General features: G+C 43.0%; 1 protein-coding gene across 1 annotated transcript in view; it reads left to right on the plus strand.

The window, feature by feature from the left end:
- Positions 1-17,393, plus strand: part of LOC109894150 (large neutral amino acids transporter small subunit 3) — a 44,572-nt gene extending 27,179 nt beyond the window's left edge. Inside the window, exons 6-15 of the mRNA XM_020487394.2 lie at positions 493-585; positions 797-930; positions 1,068-1,222; positions 1,673-1,819; positions 2,158-2,193; positions 2,386-2,497; positions 3,288-3,417; positions 13,091-13,164; positions 13,480-13,603; positions 13,865-17,393. Of these exons, the coding sequence (XP_020342983.2) occupies positions 493-585; positions 797-930; positions 1,068-1,222; positions 1,673-1,819; positions 2,158-2,193; positions 2,386-2,497; positions 3,288-3,417; positions 13,091-13,164; positions 13,480-13,603; positions 13,865-14,065 (1,206 nt within the window). The 3' untranslated portion in view covers positions 14,066-17,393. The remainder of the gene's footprint in view (positions 1-492; positions 586-796; positions 931-1,067; positions 1,223-1,672; positions 1,820-2,157; positions 2,194-2,385; positions 2,498-3,287; positions 3,418-13,090; positions 13,165-13,479; positions 13,604-13,864) is intronic.
- The last annotated feature ends 7,540 nt before the right edge of the window (positions 17,394-24,933 follow it).

Raw genomic sequence — 24,933 nt, forward strand, 5'->3', positions numbered from 1 at the left:
GGTTAAGGTCTTGTACGTAAGCATTTCACTGTAAGGTGATTGTCATTATTGACAATTATCACATGCACCTGTTGTATTCGGCGCATGTGATAAACACAATTTGATTTGACTTGAAACGGCTGTCTGGCAATGATCAACAATCAACATGACAGAGCTTGAATATTTTTTTGTTGTAAGAATAATGGGCAAATATTGTACAATCCAGGTGTGCAAAGCTCTTAGAGCCTTACCCAGAAAGACTCAGAGCTCTAATCGCCGCCAAAAATGCTTCTACAAAGTATTGACTCAGGGGTGTGAATAGATATGTACATTTGATATTTCTGCGTTTCATTTTCCATCAATTTGCAAAAAAGAATCGCTGGATTCAGTTAATACAGTCACTGCTCACCTGTGATCTTTGTCCGACTTCCTCTCCCTCCCTCTTTTCTATCTCCCACTCTCGCTGTTTCCCATCTCACTACCTCTCTGCCCCCCCTTCTCTCTGTCTCCTAGTTGCCCAACATGTTTGGGAACGTGCGCTCCACTATCCTGTCTCTAATGATCGGCTCCTACGCCTCTTCAGCCGTCACCTTCCCTGGAGTCAAGGTAGGAGAGTTACTCCTCAGTTCCCTCTGGGAGTTTAGGTCAGTTGTTTGTTACCTCGAGCACCTTGTGACAAATGTTGATTGGTTTGTTGATTGATTGAGGATTCACAGAAAGGCATCACTTGATGGCTTTACTTGATATCGTGATATATTATAGTTGCATTTTCTAACCTCTACTTCTCTCCCTCCCTCCTTCTGTTTCTTCCCTCCAGCTGATCTATGATCTAGGTGTGTCCTTCAGGGTGATCATGTGGGTGTGGTCGGGGCTAGCCGGTCTCGTCTTCCTCAACTGCTTCCTCAATTGGCCGGGGGAGTCTTTCCCCGCACCGGAGGACATCCGCTACACGTCAGTATTCATGACAACGTTACTATCATAAACACAACATTACATGACGTAACTCTAACGTTATAGACTGTTACAGTAACCCAAAAATCGTTGAGGGAGTCTCTCTCTCCCTCTCTCCCTCCCCCTTGCTCCCACAGTAAGGAGGTGAAGCTGAGTGGCATGGTGATGGATGACAAGGTGACGGGGGACAGATTCTACAGTCATGTGACCACGGTGGAAGAGAAGATGGCTGCGAAGCAGCAGGAACCAGATCCCTCGTCAGAGCAGCTCCCAACTGGAGAACAGACACAGGGTGAGGAATAGCATGGGATCAACAACAAAAACGGTTAGAACTGGTCAGAACTAGACATACAGTGCCTTGCGAAAGTATTCGGCCCCCTTGAACTTTGCGACCTTTTGCCACATTTCAGGCTTCAAACATAAAGATATAAAACTGTATTTTTTTTGTGAAGAATCAACAACAAGTGGGACACAATCATGAAGTGGAACGACATTTATTGGATATTTCAAACTTTTTTAACAAATCAAAAACAGAAAAATTGGGCGTGCAAAATTATTCAGCCCCCTTTAAGTTAATACTTTGTAGCGCCACCTTTTGGACGGTATTGAGTTCAACCCTACTTTAATCTGTTCAACTTTTTAATAAAAATGTGTTAACAAATTGAAAAAGTAACTTAGCCTAGTGTCATGATCTCATGTTTAATTCTTACCCCCCCCCCCCTCCCCTTCTTTCCCCCGACAGGTGGCCCTCCTTTCCGTAGTTCAGTCTGCTCGCCCATCTTCTTGTGGAGTCTCATCACCATGGCGATGACCCAGCTACGCATCATCTTCTTTATGGGCGCCATGAACAAGATGCTGGAGTTCCTGGTTACCCACGGCGACCCACACCGTAAGGACCAATCACTTGTGAAGGCTTTTAAGTCGTGGGCACTGTCCCATTTGCCTTGTGAAAGCAGACTGATTTCGTAGTAGCTCACATTCTGTTTCACTTCAAGTGCTGTTAAACAAAACATGAGCGCAGCGGTTAGTCTTTCTTTATTCTGTCACATATCTTCATCTTTATTTTTTGTCAAGTATATTGAGATTACAAAATAAAACTTGACTTGAATATCTGTGGCACCGGATGGTCACAGTTGTCGGAGAATGGCATCTGGGATTTGTTATGATGGGTGTGAAGTGGGTGTGAATTTGTGACTTCCTTGACTTTCTGTGTGTTTTTGTTTTCAGCCTCTAAGGAGCTATTGATGGAGGCAGAGCAACAAGGTGAGAGGATGAAACAGAGAGAGATCCTGGTTTGGTATTGGAAGCTTGTGTGTGTGCGTTGAGGGGTGTGTTTGTGCGTGCGTTCGGGCGTGTGAGAGAAAGAGAGTGTGTGTGGTAATGCATAGTGACTGTGTATGTGCACATGTATGTACGTGTGTGTGTGTTTTCTGACTGTGTGTCTCCTCTCCTTAGTGGGTTTCTACTCGTCAGTGTTTGGCTCTCTGCAGCTGCTCTGCCTGCTCACCTGTCCTCTGATTGGCTACATCATGGACTGGAGGATGAAGGAGTGCGACGTAGACCAGAGGTGTGCGTGTGTGCGTGCACATTCGTGTGTGTGCGCGCGTGTGTGTGACAGAGTGAAACGGAGAGAGAACGGAACAAAGAGAGAGAGAGAGAACATAGGAACTTCGGTTATAAACCACCCATCTCATCCATCATGCTGATTGGACAGTGTTTACACTTACAGCCCACCAAGAAAATCTCTGGGCCCTAGGTATTTTACATGCATGTGCATATTGGTGCCTGGGATGCATTAATACAAAACCACCACTAGATGGTGACATAAGCTGTTCATCCCTTTGGAGAGATGGACAGCAGTTGACTAAAATTGGTCACTCAGCTGTCTTTATTTTTTAAATCTTTATTTAACTAGGCAGGTCAGTTAAGAACAAATTCTTATTTACAATGACGGCCTACACCGGCCAAACCTGGACGACCCTGGGAAAATTACACGCCACCCTATGGGACTCCCAATCACGGCCAGTTGTGATACAGCCTGGATTCAAACCAGGGTGTCTGTAGTGACGCTTCTAGCACTGAGATGATGTGCCTTAGACCACTGCGCCACTCTCTTTAAGGGAGAAATAATTCAGAAGGGACCAAGCATGGCATGCTGAGAGAGAGCCCGGGTTGTGTTCATTAGACATCTAACGAAAGAAAACGGACTAAAATGCAAATTTTCGCTTTCCTTTGTAATAAAAAAATAAAAGTTTAAATATCTTCTGTGGCGTTCCCTAATAAACACAACCCATGGTATTTTCCTGATGCTTACATTTAAAAATATATTTTTTTCATCCCTGACCTCTTCTTTCCAGCCAACCTGAACCCCCGAAGAGAGACAGGAAGATCCAGAAACTGACAAACGCCATCCGTGCTTTCATCATCACCAACGTTCTACTGGTCACCTTCGGAGTCATCCAGATGATAGACAACCTGCCTGTACAGGTAAGAAGACAGCCACATGACCCTACCGCACACAGCTCACCTGGGTTGCGTTCAACAGGACACAGCGTTGTGGAAATATAGAAAGATATGGGGGGCCTCCCGAGTGGCGCAGTGGTCTAAGGCTGTGCCACTAGAGATAATGGTACGAGTCCAGGCTCAGTCGCTGCCGGCCGCGACCAGGACACCCATGGGGCGGTGCACAATCAGCCCAGCGTCGCCCGGGTTAGGGGATATTCTTGTTCTATCGCGCTATTGGGACTCCTGTGGCGGACCAGGCGCAATGCACGCTGACACGGTTGCCAGGAGGACGGTGTTTCCTCCGTCACATTGGTGCGGCTGGCTTCCGGGTTAAGCGGTGTCAAGAAACAGTGCGGCTTGGCAGGGTTGTTTCGAAGGATGCACGGCTCTCGACCTTTACCTCTCCCGAGTCCGTACGGGAGTTGCAGCGATGAGACAAGACTAACTACCAATTAGATACCACGAAATTGGGGAGAAACAGGGGTAAACGTTTTTTATTTTTTTTAAATATATATAGACAAATATGCCTCTCTCTGAAATGTAAAAAAGGAATCATGTCAGCTCTATTTGTGATATTTTGATCTGCCACGTTCCACAACATTTCCCTACCGAACGTGGCCCAATACAGGTAGGAACACAGTCACATGACCATGCCTACCATATCTACCCATATACAGGTAAATAAACAAAATGCTGATAACTCACCTTGCAACAAGAACACTGGCTACATGTCAGTGTTCATTTTGGCACTCTTATTTAAATTTAGTCTGGCCTTAGTCATTTTTACAAAATATATTTCAGTCTTAGTCACTGTCAAGTTGGTATGATGGATCGGGAGACAGGCGCAGGAATGCGTAATAGTTGTTTTTTTATTAAGCCCAAGTTACGGCGTGCCGTGTAAAGGCACGGGGACGAAGACCACACAAACATGTAACAAAACACAGGGTAGAAACCCAAAACAAAAGAGCGGAGGTGTACCTCTAACACAGGCGCACAATGATTAACACACGGGATGAGACCCGTAATCATCTGCACCATCCACAAGGGCACGAAAGCCCAAAACACACAGCACAGGTACTCACACACACCAACGGACATTGTAACAATAATCGACAGCCCAATGGAAACCAAAGGGCACACATATACAAGTACTACTCAGTGGGAACAGGGGAGGGTAATGAAAGTTCCGGAGGGATCCGTGACAGTCACATTTGTTATTTGAATAATGATTTAGTCTAGTCATTGTCAAAATGATGAAAACTGTGGGTCATGTTTGTCAACTAAACACCCTTTCATTTGAGTTGCGTCACATTTGTATGGCCTCATTAACCAATAGTAAACATGAATCACTGACTTCCATGTGCACAAACATACATTGCCTTGTCCTATGAACATATTTTACTGCATAACATCCTACATCCTGACAAACATATATATATAAGAATTATCTGGCCATGTAAATGTCCTATTCAGCCTACATAGATATTGCACATGACATACAAAACAAACAGATACACACTTTCACAGGGAGAGAGAGAGAGTAGCACCAGATGGTGGAGCAAAGTACTGTATTGGCAAAGTAGTACGGGTTGCACCTCCGCCACTTGGTCGCGTCATTGCCATTGTTTTCAACGTTCCGCTGCCACATTGGTGTCTGAAAGTATAACGGGGGTAGTGGTGTAAAGTACTCAAGTAAAAATGTATTCGTTTTGGGGGGGTATCTGTACTTTACTTTACTATTTTTTATTTACTTCACGACATTCCTAAAGAAAATAATGTACTTTTTACTCCATATATTTTCCCCTGACACCCAAAGGTAAAATTAAATTATGAATGCTTGGCAGGACAGGAAAATGGTCTGAGTCACGTACTCATCAAGAGAACATCCCTGGTCATCCCAACTGCCCATGATTTGGCGGACTCACTAAACACACATGATTCGTTTTTTAAATGACGTCTGAGTGTTGGGAGTGTGCCCCTAGCTATCCGTGAATTAAAAAATAAAAAATAAATGGGGCTGTCTGGTTTGCTTAATATAAGGAAATTGAAATTATTTATACTTTTACTTTGACTTTTGATACTTAAGTACATTTTAGAAATTACATTTGCTTTTGAAACTTAAATATATTTATAACCAAATACTTTTAGACTCAAGTAGTATTTTAGACTCAAGTAGTATTTTACTGGTTGACTTTCACTTTTACTTGAGTCACTTTCTATTAAGGTACCTTAACTTTTACTCAGGCATTACAATTTTCTACTTTTCCCACCACTGAATGGAAGCTAATGCCAGTTTCACCCGATGATGTAATCAAGTCACTAAACCTTGAGTCCGAATCGAGTCCCAAGTCCCCTGTGCTCGAGTCCTGGTCCAAGTGCTCAAGTCTGAGTCACTGGGTCCACATGACCTAAAAATAAAGTTATTTACCCAGTCAGATATACCCTTACAAAAAATATTGAACATTTGAAACTGCAGTAAAAGTGCAGTAACTGCAGTCGACTGGTATTCTGGACGCAGTAATTGCAGAATAACTGCAGTTAAAATATACTACACTGTAAAACTGCATCTACACTGAAAAATTACTGTAGTAAAAAAACAACGTTATTTTGGACACAGTATTTGCAACATATAGTTAGACTGCACTTTAACTGCTGCAGTTATACTGTATTGTACTGCGCTCTGTCTGCAATCTTTTTTCGTTAGGGTAGTGCAGTGGCAAGAGGAATTTAGTTCATTTCTTTCTGTGCCACCAAATGTTTGCATGTTTCGTCACAAAATTTGTTTGAACGTTCGTTTTGGACTGATGCCCGATTGAGCATTCTACTTAATGCATCGTCAATGAGCACTGATGAAGACTGCATTACAGTGGCTTGGAAATACAATGAAGATTGAGAGGAGGCCACCGGATTTGAGCTAGATAACGTTAGCATTGCTAGCTATTTTTGACAAACGTTGCTAGCTAGCTAATTACAACATTGCCATCTGTCTAAAACAGGCCTGGGCAATTATTTTCCATGGAGGACCACATTAGAATATTTTTTTTTGCCATCGTGGGCCAGAATCATATTACAGGATTATACATCATGTGTATGACTGCGCTGACAGATACAGTGCCTTGCGAAAGTATTCGGCCCCCTTGAACTTTGCGACCTTTTGCCACATTTCAGGCTTCTAACATAAAGATATAAAACTGTATTTTTTTGTGAAGAATCAACAACAAGTGGGACACAATCATGAAGTGGAACGACATTTATTGGATATTTCAAACTTTTTTAACAAATCAAAAACTGAAAAATTGGGCGTGCAAAATTATTCAGCCCCTTTACTTTCAGTGCAGCAAACTCTCTCCAGAAGTTCAGTGAGGATCTCTGAATGATCCAATGTTGACCTAAATGACTAATGATGATAAATACAATCCACCTGTGTGTAATCAAGTCTCCGTATAAATGCACCTGCACTGTGATAGTCTCAGAGGTCCTTTAAAAGCGCAGAGAGCATCATGAAGAACAAGGAACACACCAGGCAGGTCCGAGATACTGTTGTGAAGAAGTTTAAAGCCGGATTTGGATACAAAAATATTTCCCAAGCTTTAAACATCCCAAGGAGCACTGTGCAAGCGATAATATTGAAATGGAAGGAGTATCAGACCACTGCAAATCTACCAAGACCTGGCCGTCCCTCTAAACTTTCAGCTCATACAAGGAGAAGACTGATCAGAGATGCAGCCAAGAGGCCCATGATCACTCTGGATGAACTGCAGAGATCTACAGCTGAGGTGGGAGACTCTGTCCATAGGACAACAATCAGTCGTATATTGCACAAATCTGGCCTTTATGGAAGAGTGGCAAGAAGAAAGCCATTTCTTAAAGATATCCATAAAAAGTGTTGTTTAAAGTTTGCCACAAGCCACCTGGGAGACACACCAAACATGTGGAAGAAGGTGCTCTGGTCAGATGAAACCAAAATTGAACTTTTTGGCAACAATGCAAAACGTTATGTTTGGCGTAAAAGCAACACAGTTCATCACCCTGAACACACCATCCCCACTGTCAAACATGGTGGTGGCAGCATCATGGTTTGGGCCTGCTTTTCATCAGCAGGGACAGGGAAGATGGTTAAAATTGATGGGAAGATGGATGGAGCCAAATACAGGACCATTCTGGAAGAAAACCTGATGGAGTCTGCAAAAGACCTGAGACTGGGACGGAGATTTGTCTTCCAACAAGACAATGATCCAAAACATAAAGCAAAATCTACAATGGAATGGTTCAAAAATAAACATATCCAGGTGTTAGAATGGCCAAGTCAAAGTCCAGACCTGAATCCAATCGAGAATCTTTGGAAAGAACTGAAAACTGCTGTTCAAATGCTCTCCATCCAACCTCACTGAACTCGAGCTGTTTTGCAAGGAGGAATGGGGAAAAAATTTCAGTCTCTCGATGTGCAAAACTGATAGAGACATACCCCAAGCGACTTACAGCTGTAATCGCAGCAAAAGCTGGCGCTACAAAGTATTAACTTAAGGGGGCTGAATAATTTTGCACGGCCAATTTTTCCGTTTTTGATTTGTTACATTTTTTTGAAATATCCAATAAATGTCGTTCCACTTCATGATTGTGTCCCACTTGTTGTTGATTCTTCACAAAAAAATACAGTTTTATATCTTTATGTTTGAAGCCTGAAATGTGGCAAAAGGTCGCAAAGTTCAAGGGGGCCGAATACTTTCGCAAGGCACTGTATCTACTGTAAATCACGTCCAGATAAGCTACGTATTTTTCTTTTTTAACTCGCACAGAAATGAACCACATCCATGTTCTCCTTTTGGTAGTTATTTTCATTATTAAACATGCAACGAACTACACAGAGGGAACAGTACACTGCATTCAGCACCACGGACAGAACTCTTGTCAACGCGCATGCACAAAAACATAATGTAATGAAACAGGCAGGGAGCAGGTCTCGAACCCTCGACCTACTAGCCCGAAGTCCAGTGCGCTATCAACTGTGCCACAAAAGCATGCTCAAGCGGCAGAGTCGATATCCGCGATTATAAACCCAGGGTCCTTACAATAAGAAAGAGCGAGACCTCAACATTACATTTAAACTAGTCAATCAGTGTGACGAGTGAAGGGTCTGATGGGCATTGACTAGGGCATTGAAATCAGGTATAGTTTCTGACGTTGCTATGTGCAGGACTGCTGAGAGGTGAGAGTCATTAAGAGATGTTCTGTGCCTTGACTTGTTTTATTTCATCACTGTAAATGTCTGTTCACATACATAGGTCGACCCAAACAGTACAAACATCTTCTGAGCATGACTCCTAATCTTTGGAAAGTTTTTTTCATCAAGAGATGACATTGTTTTGAATAGTTCTCCAATCACTGTGTCAGACTGAAGATCGATAAGCTCAAGTTGCAGGTCAGTGGGAGCGTTAACCACCTTGTAGTTAGGAATTCAGTGAGGGCCATGATGTCCACGGTGAAGACAAAATCAGCCAACCATTCTTTATCTTGCAGTTGAGGGAAATCCACATATTTTCATTTAATTTGCAAAAACTCAGCAATCTCCGACTTCAGGTCCCACTCCCTTTTAAGCACCTTCCCCAAACTCAGTCATCTCACGTTTGTGTGGTAGGGGAGATCTGCATGACCCGACTCTGTCTCTTTCAACAGTGAGACCAATTGCCTGTTGTTTAAAGATTTTGCTCTTATGAAGTTTACCACTTTAGTGACTGTATCCACAACATGTCTCATTTTCAGAACACATTTACAGAGCATCTCCTGATGAATAATGCAATGCAGGAAAATCATTTTCTGATCTGGGTTCAGCTCAGTTACTTGATATTGTATCCTTTTCAAAAGACCAACATTTTTTCCTGTGAAGTTGGGGCACCCATCAGTGGTCACACTGGTTAACTTTTCAAAACTCAGTCCCAGCTTTGCCACACACTTATTAACCTCCTCCATTAAATCGTTCCCTGTGGCTGTGGTCTTCATTGCCTGCACTGAAGCAAGCGCCTCTGTCATTTCAAAGTCTGGGGTTATGCCTCGTAAAGAATATCAACAACTGCGCCGTGTCACGTGCATCACTGCTCTCATCCAGGGTCAATGAGAAATAGAAGAAATCCCGTACCTTGTCTTTCAACTGTTGTTCCATATTTATTTGAAATCTTTGAAAAACGATTTTCTGTGCTATTTCTATCTAGCTACTATTTGTAACTGTGACGTGTGTGTCAGCCTGTCAGTAGTGCAGTAGTTATTTATACGTGCCTTCAAAATAAATGTCCCGCAATAATAAATACGTTTTTCAACACTTTACTATCGCAAATTCTTTCTGTGATCGAAGCATGATTCCTCGGGCCACATTGAATCAGGTCGCGGGCCGCATACTCTCCCCGGGTCAACCTTTGCCCAGGCCTGGTCTAAAGTAAATTTGACGACATGATAATGCTGGCAAGGTTGTTTCCTACTAAATATTTGAACATTTCCATGCACAGTAGTGTAATTTAGACGAAACAGTAGTTAGCCTCTGTCCAGAATGACTGGGCTTATCACCACTTTAGGGAACCACTATGTCGCCACCGGTAAAGGGCGCCTTGAGAACATTCATAACAATGGAATGACGCGACCAAGTGACGGAGATGCAACCTATGAATGAATAGGCTGCTGTAATGCTACCAGGGTCATGTTCAGTTGCAAAACGTTCTCAGATATAAATTCCATCAACAGATGAGATGTTAGTTCTTATTCAAAGTGTCAGAGAGTCGTGTTTGTCCGACATAGCATTTATATCTGAACGTTCCAAAAACGTTGCGTCCTACTGAACGCGCACCCAGGTTGTTAATTATAGCTAGCAAATGAGGTAACATGACTGAACAAGGTGTAGCCTTGACAAATGGTTAACGGTAAGGTCTGCATGTGGCCTAGTTTTAGTACAGCTCGCGATATGCTTGATTAATGTAAAATGTGGCCCGCCAATGCAAGATAGAAAGAAAAACAACGTAGCGCCGGTATTATGGGTCATACACTATATATCCAAAAGTATATGGACACCCCTTCAAATTAACTGATTCGGCTATTTCAGCCACAGAAGACAGGTGTGATTAATCGAGCACACAGCCATGCAATCTCCATAGACGAACAGTGGCAGTAGAATGGCCTACTGAAGAGCTCAGTGACTTTCCAACAAGTCAGTTCTCAAATTGCGGTCATTGTGAAGTGGAAATGTCCAGGAGCAACACTGGCAGGCCACATAAGCTCACAGAACGGAACTGTTGAGTACTGAAGCCCATAGCGCATAAAAATCATCTGTCCTGGGTTGCAACACTCACTACCGAGTTCCAAACGGCTTCTTGAAGCAACTTCAGCACAAGAACTGTTCGTCGGGAGCTTCATGAAATGGGTTTTCATGGCCGAGCAGCTGCACACAAGCCTAAGATCACCATGCGCAATGCCAAGCGTCGGCTGGAGTGGTGTAAAGCTCACCCCCATTAGACTCTGGAGCAGTGGAAACACGTTCTCTGAAGTGATGAATCACATTTCCCCATCTGGCAGTCAGACGGACAAATCTGGGTTTGGTGGATGAAAGAGGAACGCTACCTGCCCCAATGCATAGTGCCAACTGTAAAGTTTGGTGGAGGAGGAATAATGGTCTGTGGCTGTTTTTCATGGTTCGGCTAGGCCCCTTAGTTCCAGCGTAGGGAAATCCTAACACTACAGCATAAAATTACATTCTAGATGATTCTGTGCTTCCAACTTTGTGGCAACAGTTTGGGGAAGGCCCTTTCCTGTTTCAGAATGACAATGCCCCCGTGCAAAAAGTGAGATTCATACAGAAATGGTTTGTTGAGATCAGTGTGGAAGAACTTGACTGGCTTGCACAGAGCCCTGACCTCAACCCCATCAAACACCTTTGGGATGAATTGGAACGCCGACTGCGAGCCAGACGTTATTGCCCGACCTCACCAATGGTCTTGTGGCTGAATGGAAGCAAGTCCCAGCAGCAATGTTCCAGCGTCTAGTGGACAGCCTTCCCAGAAGAGTGGATGCTGTTGTTGCAGCAAAGGGGAACCAACTCCATATTAATGCCTATTATTTTGGAATGAGATGTTCGACGAGCATGTGTCCACATACTTTTGCTCATGTAGTCTATCTTTTGAACGGTAAGGGCTAGAATCAAGCCATTTTCTCTGAGGAAAAGATTGAGACTTGGCTACATTGACTACAGAACCTGGCTCTGAAATACAGTGGGGAAAGTGGACAGTTAAGTGAGACTACAAATTCAAAGGCTTTTCTATACTTTTCTATAGTCAAGGGAGATAAAACATAGCTAGACTGTTGTTTTACTATTAATCTCAATGCTGCTATTGTTTTTCATTTCATAAAGCAGCTTGTGTTTCTTAACCAGCCAGTTAGGGTAGCTAACTAGAAGGCTGGTGGTGACTGGTTAGCTATGGGGATACAAGAGAGTCGCCAGCGTGATGTGTATAATCGGAGGCTGAGCCTGAGTGGAGCCTGTCTGCCCAGACTCATCGCTTGCTCCCCCTCAGCTCACCAGCTGATGTAGGTTGTGTTTGCTGGGTGTGATGTATCCTTCCCACTGCTTAACAAAACCGCGCTGCACATCTGTGCTGCTAATATTAATTGTGGTTATCACTGAAAAGCTCTCAATCTCTCCAAAAACTCTTGTCCAGTCCACTCAGAAGTCCGATTCCTGTCAAAGATAATTTCCTCCTGTCTCGTTTTAATCAACTGAAATGAAAAATGTAAATGATGATGAGATTATGTATTTTGTTGTGTATACGTTTAGTTTGTATATGTTTAGTGTTTAGTATATGTTTAGTGTTTAGTATATGTTTAGTGTTTAGTATATGTTTAGTGTTTAGTATATGTTTAGTGTTTAGTATATGTTTAGTGTTTAGTATATGTTTAGTGTTTAGTATATGTTTAGTGTTTAGTACATGTTTAGTGTTTAGTATATGTTTAGTGTTTAGTATATGTTTAGTTAGTATATGTTTAGTGTTTAGTATATGTTTAGTGTTTAGTACATGTTTAGTGTTTAGTACATGTTTAGTGTTTAGTACATGTTTAGTGTTTAGTATATGTTTAGTGTTTAGTATATGTTTAGTGTTTAGTATATGTTTAGTGTTTAGTATATGTTTAGTGTTTAGTACATGTTTAGTGTTTAGTATATGTTTAGTGTTTAGTGTTTAGTATATGTTTAGTGTTTAGTACATGTTTAGTGTTTAGTACATGTTTAGTGTTTAGTATATGTTTAGTGTTTAGTATATGTTTAGTGTTTAGTATATGTTTAGTGTTTAGTATATGTTTAGTGTTTAGTATATGTTTAGTGTTTAGTATATGTTTAGTGTTTAGTATATGTTTAGTGTTTAGTATATGTTTAGTGTTTAGTATATGTTTAGTGTTTAGTATATGTTTAGTGTTTAGTATATGTTTAGGGCCACAATGGAACTTTTTTGTGTCGTCCTTGATGATTTTAAAATGCAGCAGTATCCACGTGTGTGTTTGTATTGTGATTTTAAATGGCCAAATAAAATTAACAATTTCTCTCCCTCTACATCCCCCTATCCTTTTATTTTCCTAATACCCCCCCCCCCTTTCTCTCTCCTTCGCCTTCTCTTTCCCTCCCTCCCAGATAATTTCCTTCATCGTCCACACCATGGTCAGGGGTTTCGTCCACTCCTGTGCCGGAGGACTCTATGCTGCTGTGTAAGTACATTACAACGTCAACTAAACACACATTGGACGCTTGCTTTCCAGAACATTACACCCATGCTATGATCGTCTCAGTAAGATCCGTAGGTGTGTGTGTGTGTGTCAGATAGCTTTGGGAATTGTTTGTTACACAATTTGGAAAACACTATATTACATATCAATAGCAGTGAAAGGTTAAATTATTGGATACAATTCACAAATTGCTACAAACACAAAAAAAATCTAAAATATGTATTATTTTAACAAAACACAGGTAAAGTACTGTCAGTTTTGATTGGGGAGGTAACCATTACATCCCGCCCCTTCCAGATATCCATCCAATCACTTTGGGACATTGACGGGTATGCAGTCGATGATCAGCGCGCTATTCGCTCTCCTGCAGCAGCCTCTCTTCGTCATCATGGTGGGACACCTGGGAGGAGACCCCTACTGGGTGAGGCTACACACACACGCACACAAACACGTACACAGAGCATACACACACACAGATCACATACATGCATGCATGCAGACCCACACAGCACACACGATGACATTAGTGCTTTGCCGTTGTACTACTGAGATTGTAAGGCAAATTAATACAAATTGATTCATGTGAATAGGCAGAAACAGACAATTGAGGCAATAAGATTTATTAGAAAGGTATGTCTCAAACACGTTAGTTCTCTGACTAACTCTATCTTCCGATCAACAGATCAACCTGAGCCTGCTCATTGCCTCATTGGCTGGATTCCTGTTGCCCGGATACCTGATCTATCACCGTAGGAACCTGATGCGAGAGAAGGTGGAGTGTGAGAGGGAGGCCGCTAACCAATCAGAAAGAGAGACACAAACCTTACGGCAACCAGAAAATGGCCATACCAAAAACCATACTAATGGACATCTCAGCAATTAAGCTTAAGAATCTTGACCAAACTAACTGTCAAATCTCATAGTCGTTAATTGTAAAATATCATTATAGACCATCGTCATGACAATGACAAATGATGGTTGTCATTTTCGACAAGGACAGTGATGACGATATTGTGCACTGGAGTTTGGACATGTCGCCCTTAAGCCCTTTTTAATTTGACATCAACATACACATTCAATATACTCATTTTTGTTTAAGGTATGACATGCCAAAGAAATCCTAAAATATGCATTTAACTAATATTTATTTTAGTTAAAAACATAATTTCATGCCTAAACGTGAAATAGAAAATCTCAATGGAAATTGAGGTTCGGCAATTCAATAATTAAGCAATAATATTTAAGCTGACCAAAAATTCCATGAAGGTTATTGGTACCATTTCAGGTCACCCTTCCACCAACCAGAAGCACAGCTCTCAGTATTCTGTAGTAGACAGGAAGTGGATTTATTTCGCTATCAGATTGGCTGGTGTAACATTGAACTACCTCCCCCACCCAACTCTCACCACCCCACAGTCACTTCATTAATTTAGGCCTAGCAGCCAGTCTGGTAGTAATATTTTATTGGTCATTGTTTGTTTGTTTTTCTGTCTTTTCCGGTTCACTCCCTGTATCTATACTTGTCTTTATTGTGTCTTTACATCTAGCGGAGAATACAGATTAGGAGGAGACATGGTGGAGAAGGGGAACCGCAGTTTCCCCGTACATGTGCCCAGACCACCAGCCCATGGGGCCTGCACATCCCTATTAATTTGACTATCAATCTGCACCTGCAATCTTTCCCTGTGTCCCCTTCTTTATCTCCATGTCAGACCTGTCATTGTAAGTCCACTAAGTACTATGCCCACTTGGTCAAGTCTGCGGCTATGTCCGAAATGGCACCCTATTCCCTATATAGTGCACTACTTTTGACCAGAGCCCATGGGGTACAATTTCAGACACACCCTGGGTCACTAACTCTATTTCCCTGTGTTCATCCCAGAGTTAGTATTTAAATGACTCCGTGCATCACAATGTGTCAACCTGAAATGTGTGTTGGTCCCAAATGGCACCCTATTCCCTATTATGTGCACTACTTTTGACCAGGGCTCATAGGGTCTGTTTGTTTGGTCAGACTTTGATGGTCCCTCTGTTTTTGCGTTATTTGATCTTTAGGGTCTGCGTCCCAAATGGCACCCTATTTCCAATATAGTGCACTACTTTTGACCAGAACCCTATGGGCCCTGGTCAAAGGCAGTATACTACATAGGAAATAGGGTGCCATGTGAGACAGAAACTAGGTTTTGAGATGACATCATCCATTGTTATTTCCACCAATCATAGCTAAGTTCAGGACAGTGGTACGGTGTGCGAGGTGTTGTGCAGGCACAGCCTAGTTTGCAGCAACATTGATGGAATTTTGTTTTTAGATAATCATGTCATTGAACTTGTTGCGTATGATAAAATTGCAACGTGAAATGTCTGTGTAGTTCAAGAGAAATGCCAATCAGTAGCCATCACCGAAACCTTTCAAGGTGAGCTGTTACAAAGGAGCTCTTACAAAGAGCTGTAGATTAGTTTAAAAGAAAAGTATTTATATAAATGTGGGCAAGAAAGAGCACTTGTCAGAAGCTGATTCAATCTGGTCAAACAGCCCACCAACCAACCATCTTGAAATGTTCAACCGTCTTTACAGTTAACAGTACTGTACGAGATAATATAGATGTACAGATGTGCTCAAATCAACTGCTCAAATCAACTCCAAAAGCTGGTTGAATCTGATCAACCAACCGTCTTCGGTATTCAAAAACAATAAATTATTTACAGCTAACAGCCCTCTATGAGGTCAAATATAACAGTATTTTACAGTTCATAGTATTGTATTTGGTCAAATAAAAGTGTTGCTAGTTAACAGTACTGTATGAGGTCAAATATAACAAACAGTATTACTAGTAATGTATGAGGTAAGGTGGATGCACCTGAACCCCGATATCACTGTCCCCATGACAACGACAGTAGAACCACCTCATTGGAGCAGGGCTTCATTTAGCAGGTGCATTGGAGCTACTAGGCTATTTATTTAGTGTGCATCCCACTAAATCCCTCTGTAGGGTATGGGGTGCCATTTGTGATGGAGACCGCGTGTGTGACTTAGTAGCGCTTGAATCTGAAAGAGAATACTGTAATGTATGTATGTAATGATATGTAATAAATTGAATGTGTGTGCTTTATTGTAAGTGCCTGGGAAGCAAGTATTTTTGTGGTAGCCTGGTCTCAGATCTGTTTGTGCTTTTCCACAACTCTATTGCAAGACAAACATGGCATGTTTGAAAAGGAGTTGACACGATTGCACAAACAGACTGGCACTCTGGCTACTTGTGCCAAGTAATGGTATGTGTAGTACCTATAGTGTCCGAATTGCACTATGAGAATGTAAAGCCATAGTTTTGCTATATATATATATATATATATTGAATGTTTTCTCATCTTTTTAAGACTTGAGAGTTTGCTTTGCCATTTATTTTATTTGAGCATCAGAAGAAGAAAAAAAGTTGGTTCCTCCACATCACAGTTGCTCTCCAAAACTATGCCTCTCAAGAGTAGGAGTGGTGATATAGGACCAGTTTAGCCTTTTAGATCAGAATGAATTAGATAACATGGACAGGGGGGGGGGGGGGGGGGCTGATCCTAGATCAGTACTCCTACTCTGAGATGCTTTATGATTACATGCCCAGAACATGGGGCAACTTTCACATACTGTACTTCCACCTCTGTGTTGGAGAACATTCATTATTATCACTGATCTTATTACATTTGTAATAATAAGATCATATTATGCGGGCAATGTGGTGAAGAGAATGTAAGAGGATCCAAAACAATGTATTATAAATAGGCTTTGAATAGAAAATGTCGTATTTAATAAAGACACGCTCCGGAACTTTGCATTTTTTCAACCTCCCGCTTAGGGTTGGATGCGTCCATGTGTAGTTCATACATGCCTAATTACTGTCTTACTTCATTAGCCACGAAATCCCAACTGTTTTCTGGAAGCTGTGTGGCGCCATTTCCCCCCCTCGTGGGCCAGCCCCTCGCCATTTGAGTGACAGCTAGCAGGATGCAAACACAGCAGAGCGAGAGAGAGAGAGAGAGAGAGCAATGACATGGTGCACATGTGATGTAACAGTAGTACTTCATTTCCGGGGACCACTTTTGGCTCGTGGTCATTACTTTCAGAACTACTGGCTAAAAAAGTACCGGAGAATCTCTTTAAGTGGTTTTACTGATGTTCTGGGGCACTTCTCTTTGTGAAGTAATAAATGAACAGATTTCAACTTGCGAGCCTGCATTTTATTGGTTTCTAGTGAACACGACCCAAGTGTGGGTCATTAGGTCATCCCCTGGCTGAGGGATTACGGAACGGTGGACTTGACAGATCAACTCTACAGAACCCAAACATGGCTGGTGAGTAACCTTCTCAAACTGTAATAAGACACATGGGAACTTTGTTTTTCTACCTGTAAGGATAAGGGTGTAACATAAGGCTACAACAACAGGGCAAAGTGAAGTGTCTTTTAGTTAGCAAGAAGTGGCAATGAGTCTTCTAGTAGAAACTGAGCTAAGATCAGTTGTGTGTTTCCTCCACAATCGTTTTTAAGGAAGGGATTGCTGTTGAGTAAACTGATCCTATATCTGTGTATAAGGGCAACTTGTTGTAGCCTACCTGGAAGTGGGAAGCAAACTGCAGATACCTTTTCTTTGCAATATTGTGACTTACACTGAAATAGAAGGATGCAGGAGATCAGGAGTTGTAAACCAGTCCATTTATTCTTAACCACCTTCCCAGTCTCAATTGCTACTGCATAAAGAGTCAGCTTGTAGATTGGATTCATTATTTCTTATATTTTATTTGGTGTCAGGGTTGCGGAGAGTGTAATGCAAAGACACATTGTCTATGAAACCACGCGACACTCAAAGAGATGGGATATGGTTGTTAGTCAGTTTCACTCTCTTCAGAGATGTTCCTTAGTATTTGATACAGGCTTTGCCATCTCCACCTCGGCCCATAAACTCTCCTGAAGGCGGAGGCGTTCCTGTGGATTCTGGCCCTTCACCCTCTACTCCAAGTCTTATTCCGTCAATTTATTGAATAAACGGCCAAGTTCCATGCATGAATTGAGCCTAACAATGACTTTTGTATTGTTGTGTAACGTAATAAATTGTCCTCCAATACATGGCAACATGCTGTTATTATAAGCAGAAAGAGCTACAATAATTCAAATTGGGCTATGAAGAGTAGATTCATGTCCCTGAAAAATGGCATTGCAAGCTGAGCTATGAAATACATTTCTGAAATATGCCCCTGAAGGTCTTGTCACAGTACATCCACTTTGAAGTAAGCGTTTTTACAAGTTTACTGTTGGAAGCCCCCAATGAAGCGGCTTGCATCCCAGTTAGCAATGAGCACTCGGGAGCCCGGCATCCCTCCATAGTGGTCGATCGCGGTGTGCCAGCTTTTTCCCCCCAAACCGACTCACAGAGCACTTGCGATAGGCCGTTTGGGTCACGCTGCTACTCCCGCTGACATACCGTTTTCCTTACACAACCCAGTCGCCCTTCTCCAGACCGGCAACACGACAGCTGCCAGTCGGAGCCAGTGGCATACCTACTCCCTGTCGCCACTTATTTTATACATATTTATATTATTTAAAATACATTGAATACCATGTCCATTTGAAAAAGGTTTGTTGAAAAGTGCAGTAAAGAATTGTGTGTGTGTGTGCAAAATATATCCGATAACGAGGGACAGTCCGGGTCACCTGGATCCACTGGTGACAAATCAAATTCAGTCAAATCAAATGTTATTGTCATGTACTTGCAGGCTTCTCACACAGTTCAGTGACATACTGTAGTAACAGCAGGGTTTTAGGTAGGTGTGCTGTTTAAGGTGCTCATTTAAAAAAAAATGCTAATAACAACATGATTAAAATTGTTGCACATGTGCGTGTAGATTGTTATTTTTGGTTTTCAATATATCACAAACTGTCCCTGCATATTGGTTATTGATTTGGACACTTTAAAACTGTGTTTTGACATTGGGCTATTTATCAATGTGTCTTGTGGAAGCAGCGACAGCATCATTTTCAACTTAAAGATGCACTATGCAGATATCGCTCTGTCATTTCCTGGTTGCTATAATTAGAATAGTTTGCTCCCATTGTACCATCCAAACCGCTGTGAACTTGTAATGAGTGCGCTGAGAGTCGGGAAGCAAGTTCAGGGAGGGAGTGATCTAATCAATAAACAAATCATAATACAAAACAAGAAACACAAACAACGCACAGACATTAAACAGAAACAATGATGTCTAGGGAAGGAACCAAAGGGAGTGACATATAGGGCAGGTAATCAAGGAGGTGATGGAGTCCAGGTGTTGTCATAATGCGCTGACGACCTAGAGGCTGGAGATGGAGCACATGTGTGTCACGTTCTGACCCTAGTTATTGTGTTTGTTGTTTGTTTTAGTTGGCCATGACGTGAGTTGGGTGGGCATTCTATGTTTTGTGTGTCTAGGTTGTTTTTCTGTGTTCGGCCTAGTATGGTTCTCAATCAGAGGCAGGCGTCGTTAGTTGTCTCTGATTGAGAATCATACTTAGGTAACCTGGGTTTCACTGTTGTTTGGTGGGTGATTGTTTCCGTGTCTGTGTTTTACACCACACGGTACTGTTTTCGGTTTTCGTTATTCATGTTACGTTTATTGTTTTGTATGGAGTGTTCAGTTTGTGTTTTAATAAAAACCATGGACACTTACCACGCCGCATATTGGTCCTCCGATCCTTCTCGCCTCTCCTCTTCAGACGAAGAGGGGGGGGCACAGGGAGAGTGTGGCAGAGTCAGGAGTCTGACCTGAACCAACTCCCCCTGTTTACCGTAAGGAGCCATGGATGGAATCAGAGCAGTCGGCGAAGTTGAGGTGTGCGTCTGAGAATGTTGAGGAGTTATTGGACAGATTGGAGTAGAGTGAATGGATGGGAGATGATGAGACATTCGAGGAGTTGTTGATGGAATTGGAGGAGAGTGAAGAGAGAGAGAGCTGTTGGTTTGGCGTAGTATGCACGGCATTCGCCCTGAGGAGCGTGCTAGCTGTCCGATGCCACCTGTGTCAGTTCCTCGTACTCAGCCTGAAACTTGTGTTGGAGTTCCGGAGGATTTGATGCCGGCTACACACACCAGGTCTCCAGTACACCTTCACAACCCGGTGTGTCCTGTTCCTTGCACTCACCCTGAGGTGCGTGTCCCCAGCCCGGTACCACCAGTGCCGGCACCCCGCACCAGGCAGTCTCTCCGTCCCATCAATACAGGTGCTCCAGCCTGTCCGGCGCTAACAGAGTTTCCGCCCCCCAGTCCAGAGGCGCCAGAGCCCCTCTGTCCAGCGCTGCCAGAGCCTTCCTCCTCTCCAGCGCTGCCGGAGTCTCCCGTCTGTCCAGAGCTGCTAGAGTCTCCCGTCTGTCCAGAGCTGCTAGAGTCTCCCGTCTGGCCAGAGCTGCTAGAGTCTCCCGTCTGGCCAGAGCTGCTAGAGTCTCCCGTCTGGCCAGAGCTGCTAGAGTCTCCCGTCTGGCCAGAGCTGCTAGAGTCTCCCGTCTGGCCAGAGCTGCTAGAGTCTCCCGTCTGTCCAGAGCTGCTAGAGTCTCCCGTCTGTCCAGAGCTGCTAGAGTCTCCCGTCTGTCCAGAGCTGCTAGAGTCTCCCGTCTGTCCAGAGCTGCTAGAGTCTCCCGTCTGTCCAGAGCTGCTAGAGTCTCCCGTTTGTCATGAGCCGCCAGAGCCGCCAGTCTGTCATGAGCCGCCAGTCAGTGTGGAGCCGCCAGAGCTGCCAGGATCCGCCAGAGCCGCCAGTCAGACAGGATTCACCAGAGCCGCCACTCAGCCAGGATCCGCCAGTCAGCCAAGATCCGCCAGAGCCGCCAGTCAGCCAGGATCTGCCAGAGCCGTCAGTCAGCCAGGAGCTGCCAGAGCCGTCAACCAGCCTGAGCTATCTCTCAGTCCTGAGTTACCTCTCAGTCCTGAGTTACCCCTCAGTCCTGAGCTACCCCTCAGTCCTGAGCTACCCCTCAGTCCTGAGTTACCCCTCAGTCCTGAGTTACCCCTCAGTCCTGAGTTACCCCTCAGTCCTGAGCTACCCCTCAGTCCTGAGCTACCCCTCAGTCCTGAGCTACCCCTCAGTCCTGAGCTACCCCTCAGTCCTGAGCTACCCCTCAGTCCTGAGCTATCTATCAGTCCTGAGCTACCCCTCAGTCCTGAGTTGCCCCTCAGTCCTGAGCCACTTATCAGTCCTGAGCTACCCCTCAGTCCTGAGCTACCCCTTAAGTCCAGAGGTGTCCCTCAGTCCAGTGGGCCTGTTGTTTAGGGTTCCCAGGTCAGGGTCGGCGGCAAGGGTCACCGTTCGTAGGAGACCACAGAGGCGGACTAAGACTATGGTGGAGTGGGGTCCACGTCCAGCGCCAGAGCCGCCACCGCGGACAGATGCCCACCCAGACCCTCCCCTATAGGTTCAGGTTTTGCGGCCGGAGTCCGCACCTTGGGAGGGGGGTACTGTCACGTTCTGACCCTAGTTATTGTGTTTGTTGTTTGTTTTAGTTGGTCATGACGTGAGTTGGGTGGGCATTCTATGTTTTGTGTGTCTAGGTTGTTTTTCTGTGTTTGGCCTAGTATGGTTCTCAATCAGAGGCAGGTGTCGTTAGTTGTCTCTGATTGAGAATCATACTTAGGTAGCCTGGGTTTCACTGTTGTTTGGTGGCTGATTGTTTCCGTGTCTGTGTTTTACACCACACCGTACTGTTTTCAGTTTTCGTTATTCACGTTACGTTTACTTTGTGTGGAGTGTTCAGTTTATGTGTTTTAATTTAAAAAACATGGACACTTACCACGCCGCATATTGGTCCTCCGATCCTTCTCGCCTCTCCTCTTCTGACGAAGAGGAGGAAAACAGAAATATATTTTCCATAACCAAAAATATTGTATTTTTTTTAGAAGCTGGTGTAAAAAATTCAAAATATTACACTTATTTTTTTATTAGTTTAACTAGGCAAGCCAGTTAAGAACAAATTCCTATTTACAATAACGGCCTAACCCGGTCGACGCTGGGCCAATTGTGTGCCACCCTATGGGACTCCAAATCATGGCCGGATGTGATACAGCCTGGATTCAAACCAGGTACTGTAGTGACGCCTCTTGCATTGAGATGCAGCGCCTTAGACCCGCGCACCACTTGGGAAGTATAGAAATAACCCACATAGAACATATATACCGCTTCTTAGACTTGCTTTTAATAAGAATGACAGATCTATAGCACACATTCTATGTGAATTTGATCAGGTCACCCAAAAAGTTACATATTGCAACTTGAAAGTTTTAGGAATATAAATGGAACTTAAATTTTCAATGCTATTATACTTAACCAGGTACAAACCCCTGAATGAGTCCAAAAACATTCTGTGATTGATTTATTTTGATATACCAATAACCACCAAAACGGGTTTTCCCTGCTTACTCCATGATTCAAAATCCAGGCTAGCTAACGTTATCTGGTGCTCTATCTATATCGACTGAATGGGGACCACTAGTGTATTATTTGTTAAGTATTTCAAAACGTTTGGTGGTGATAAATACAAATCATTTAACTGTTCTTTACCTCCAAAAGCATGTGGCGGTTTCTTTCCAAAATTCACTATTCTTCTTGCTACTAGCTGAGAATGGTAACTTCCTGTTGAAGTTGCTGTATGGAATTAATGGATACTCAGAATGCAGTACACTTTAAAGACACACCCTATCCCCTCAGACCTCAAATTAAGTGGACACTTCTGACGAGTATACGCTTGCAGGGCAAGGGGCGAGGGAGGAAGGAATGATTTTTAAATGGACCACCCCTGGCCAGAAATGTGTTACTTGTTCATCCTGCCATGATTGTGTTTTCAGACACCGGTAGCTTGTGGGTAATTTATATGCGTCAATTGAGTGCATGTCTACTTATATTAAATATATTATTATTAATATAGGCCTACTGTATGATAGCTAGCAAACGAATTAGCTAACTAACGTTAGCCTGCCTAGCTGGAACTTCTGAAGAAGGGAAATGTTTTATTTCTACAATTTCCAAAAGATAACCAAACAAAAACATATTTCCTTTTTACGAGGTGTTTGTGCCATCATGTGCATTAGTAGCACAATTTCTGACTTATTTGCATTCGTTTTTTACTTACACTTGTATGTTGACTTCTTCATTGATGTTGTTTTTAAGTTTTTGCTATGTTTTCTTAGCAGATGTACAATCGTTGCAAATTGAATTATGGGGAGTTTCAGGCCCTGGAGTGAACATAATTGTACACTCGCAAACTCTACAAAAAACGAGGGCCGGGGGGCTTACGTAGCAAACTTCCCTTGCTTGGCAAATCACTTGAACCGCCCTCCAAGATGGCGACGGGGATTTCCCCCAAGGCCATAAGTAGGTGGATGAGGGTGTGTTTTTTATGAGTTTGAACCGCAACCTCAGACTGCTCTCCTCTTCTTCTCTGGCATTATGGCGGTCCGCAAACAAACGTTTAAAGGTGCATGCCGCCACCTACTGTACAGGTAGGGAATGAGAAAAAAATATCCATTGCTGGAAAGGGGAAAAACCCAACTTCATATACAATACAACAATTTAAATGAATCCTAAAACCCACCCCACTCCTTCAGTCAAAGTCCAAACCACATCCTTACACAGGCGGCTGAACATTCAGATTTCTTGTAAATGGTTGTGCTGTAAAATCCCTGATTCCCCCCAAAAAATTCAGCCGAACTCAACGATGCCTATTTTGTCATATGTCCTCTTTGTTTGTTCTGTACAGTTTATAACCATTGCAATAAATTATATAAAGTATTTCTTTTTTAACATGCAACATGTCAGGATCCTTTGGCAAGTAACATTTGACTGGTTTCTCTAATCCAACTACCATGGTTTCTTCAACGTTACTCCACTCTTCTTAACACCTCTGGATAGGAGACATGCTGGGCAGCCCTCCTTCACCCTAACTTGGCACTTCATGAATTCGGGCATATGCTCGCCACCACAATTGCAGCATTTCCACCTCAACTGGAATACGATTCTCCTCCCGTCTACATACACTTTTAACACATGTCCAAATACGAAGGCTCTTACAGGGGTATCTCACGTAACCCAAATATACAGTACGTGTGAAGGGAGAGACTCTTCTTCAAACAACAAAATAATGGATGGAGTGGTCTTCCTCACTCCATCAACCATATGAGTCAGTTGGAGTGCATCTACTGTATATTCAGGTTATATCAACGTGTCACGAGTCCAACAGTTTGTACCTTCTCATGTGAGTTCCAAACATCTCTAGCGTGAGTGTTTTTAGGCACGTGATGTCAGATACAAAATGGTATTGTTACACAATAGGGCAGTTAAAGCACACTGCCCTCAAACCATGACACACTGCATGCTAATTATCTATAGGCTATGTTTCAACTTGTCAATTTCAAACTAACACGTTTTATTTTCTAACAACAGTTGGATTTGAGGTGTGTTAAGTCTCATTAATTCACATAGAAGTAGCCCATTTCAGTGTTGTGGACAAAGATTGACTTCCGGCGCTTCACATTCTTAGGAAACTATGCAGTATTTTGTTTTTTATGTATTATTTCTTACACTGTTATTCCAGGAATCTTAAGTCTTTTTACATACAGCTGGGAGGAACTTACCAACATTATGACCAGGAATATGACTTTCCCAAAGCAGATCCTCTGTTTGGTCCACCACCCAGGACAATGGATCGGGATCCCAGCAGGCGACCCAAAACAACCGTGCCGCAGAAGGGG

This window comes from Oncorhynchus kisutch, linkage group LG7 (genome assembly GCF_002021735.2).
Source record: "Oncorhynchus kisutch isolate 150728-3 linkage group LG7, Okis_V2, whole genome shotgun sequence".
NCBI classification, from domain to species: Eukaryota; Metazoa; Chordata; class Actinopteri; order Salmoniformes; family Salmonidae; genus Oncorhynchus; species Oncorhynchus kisutch.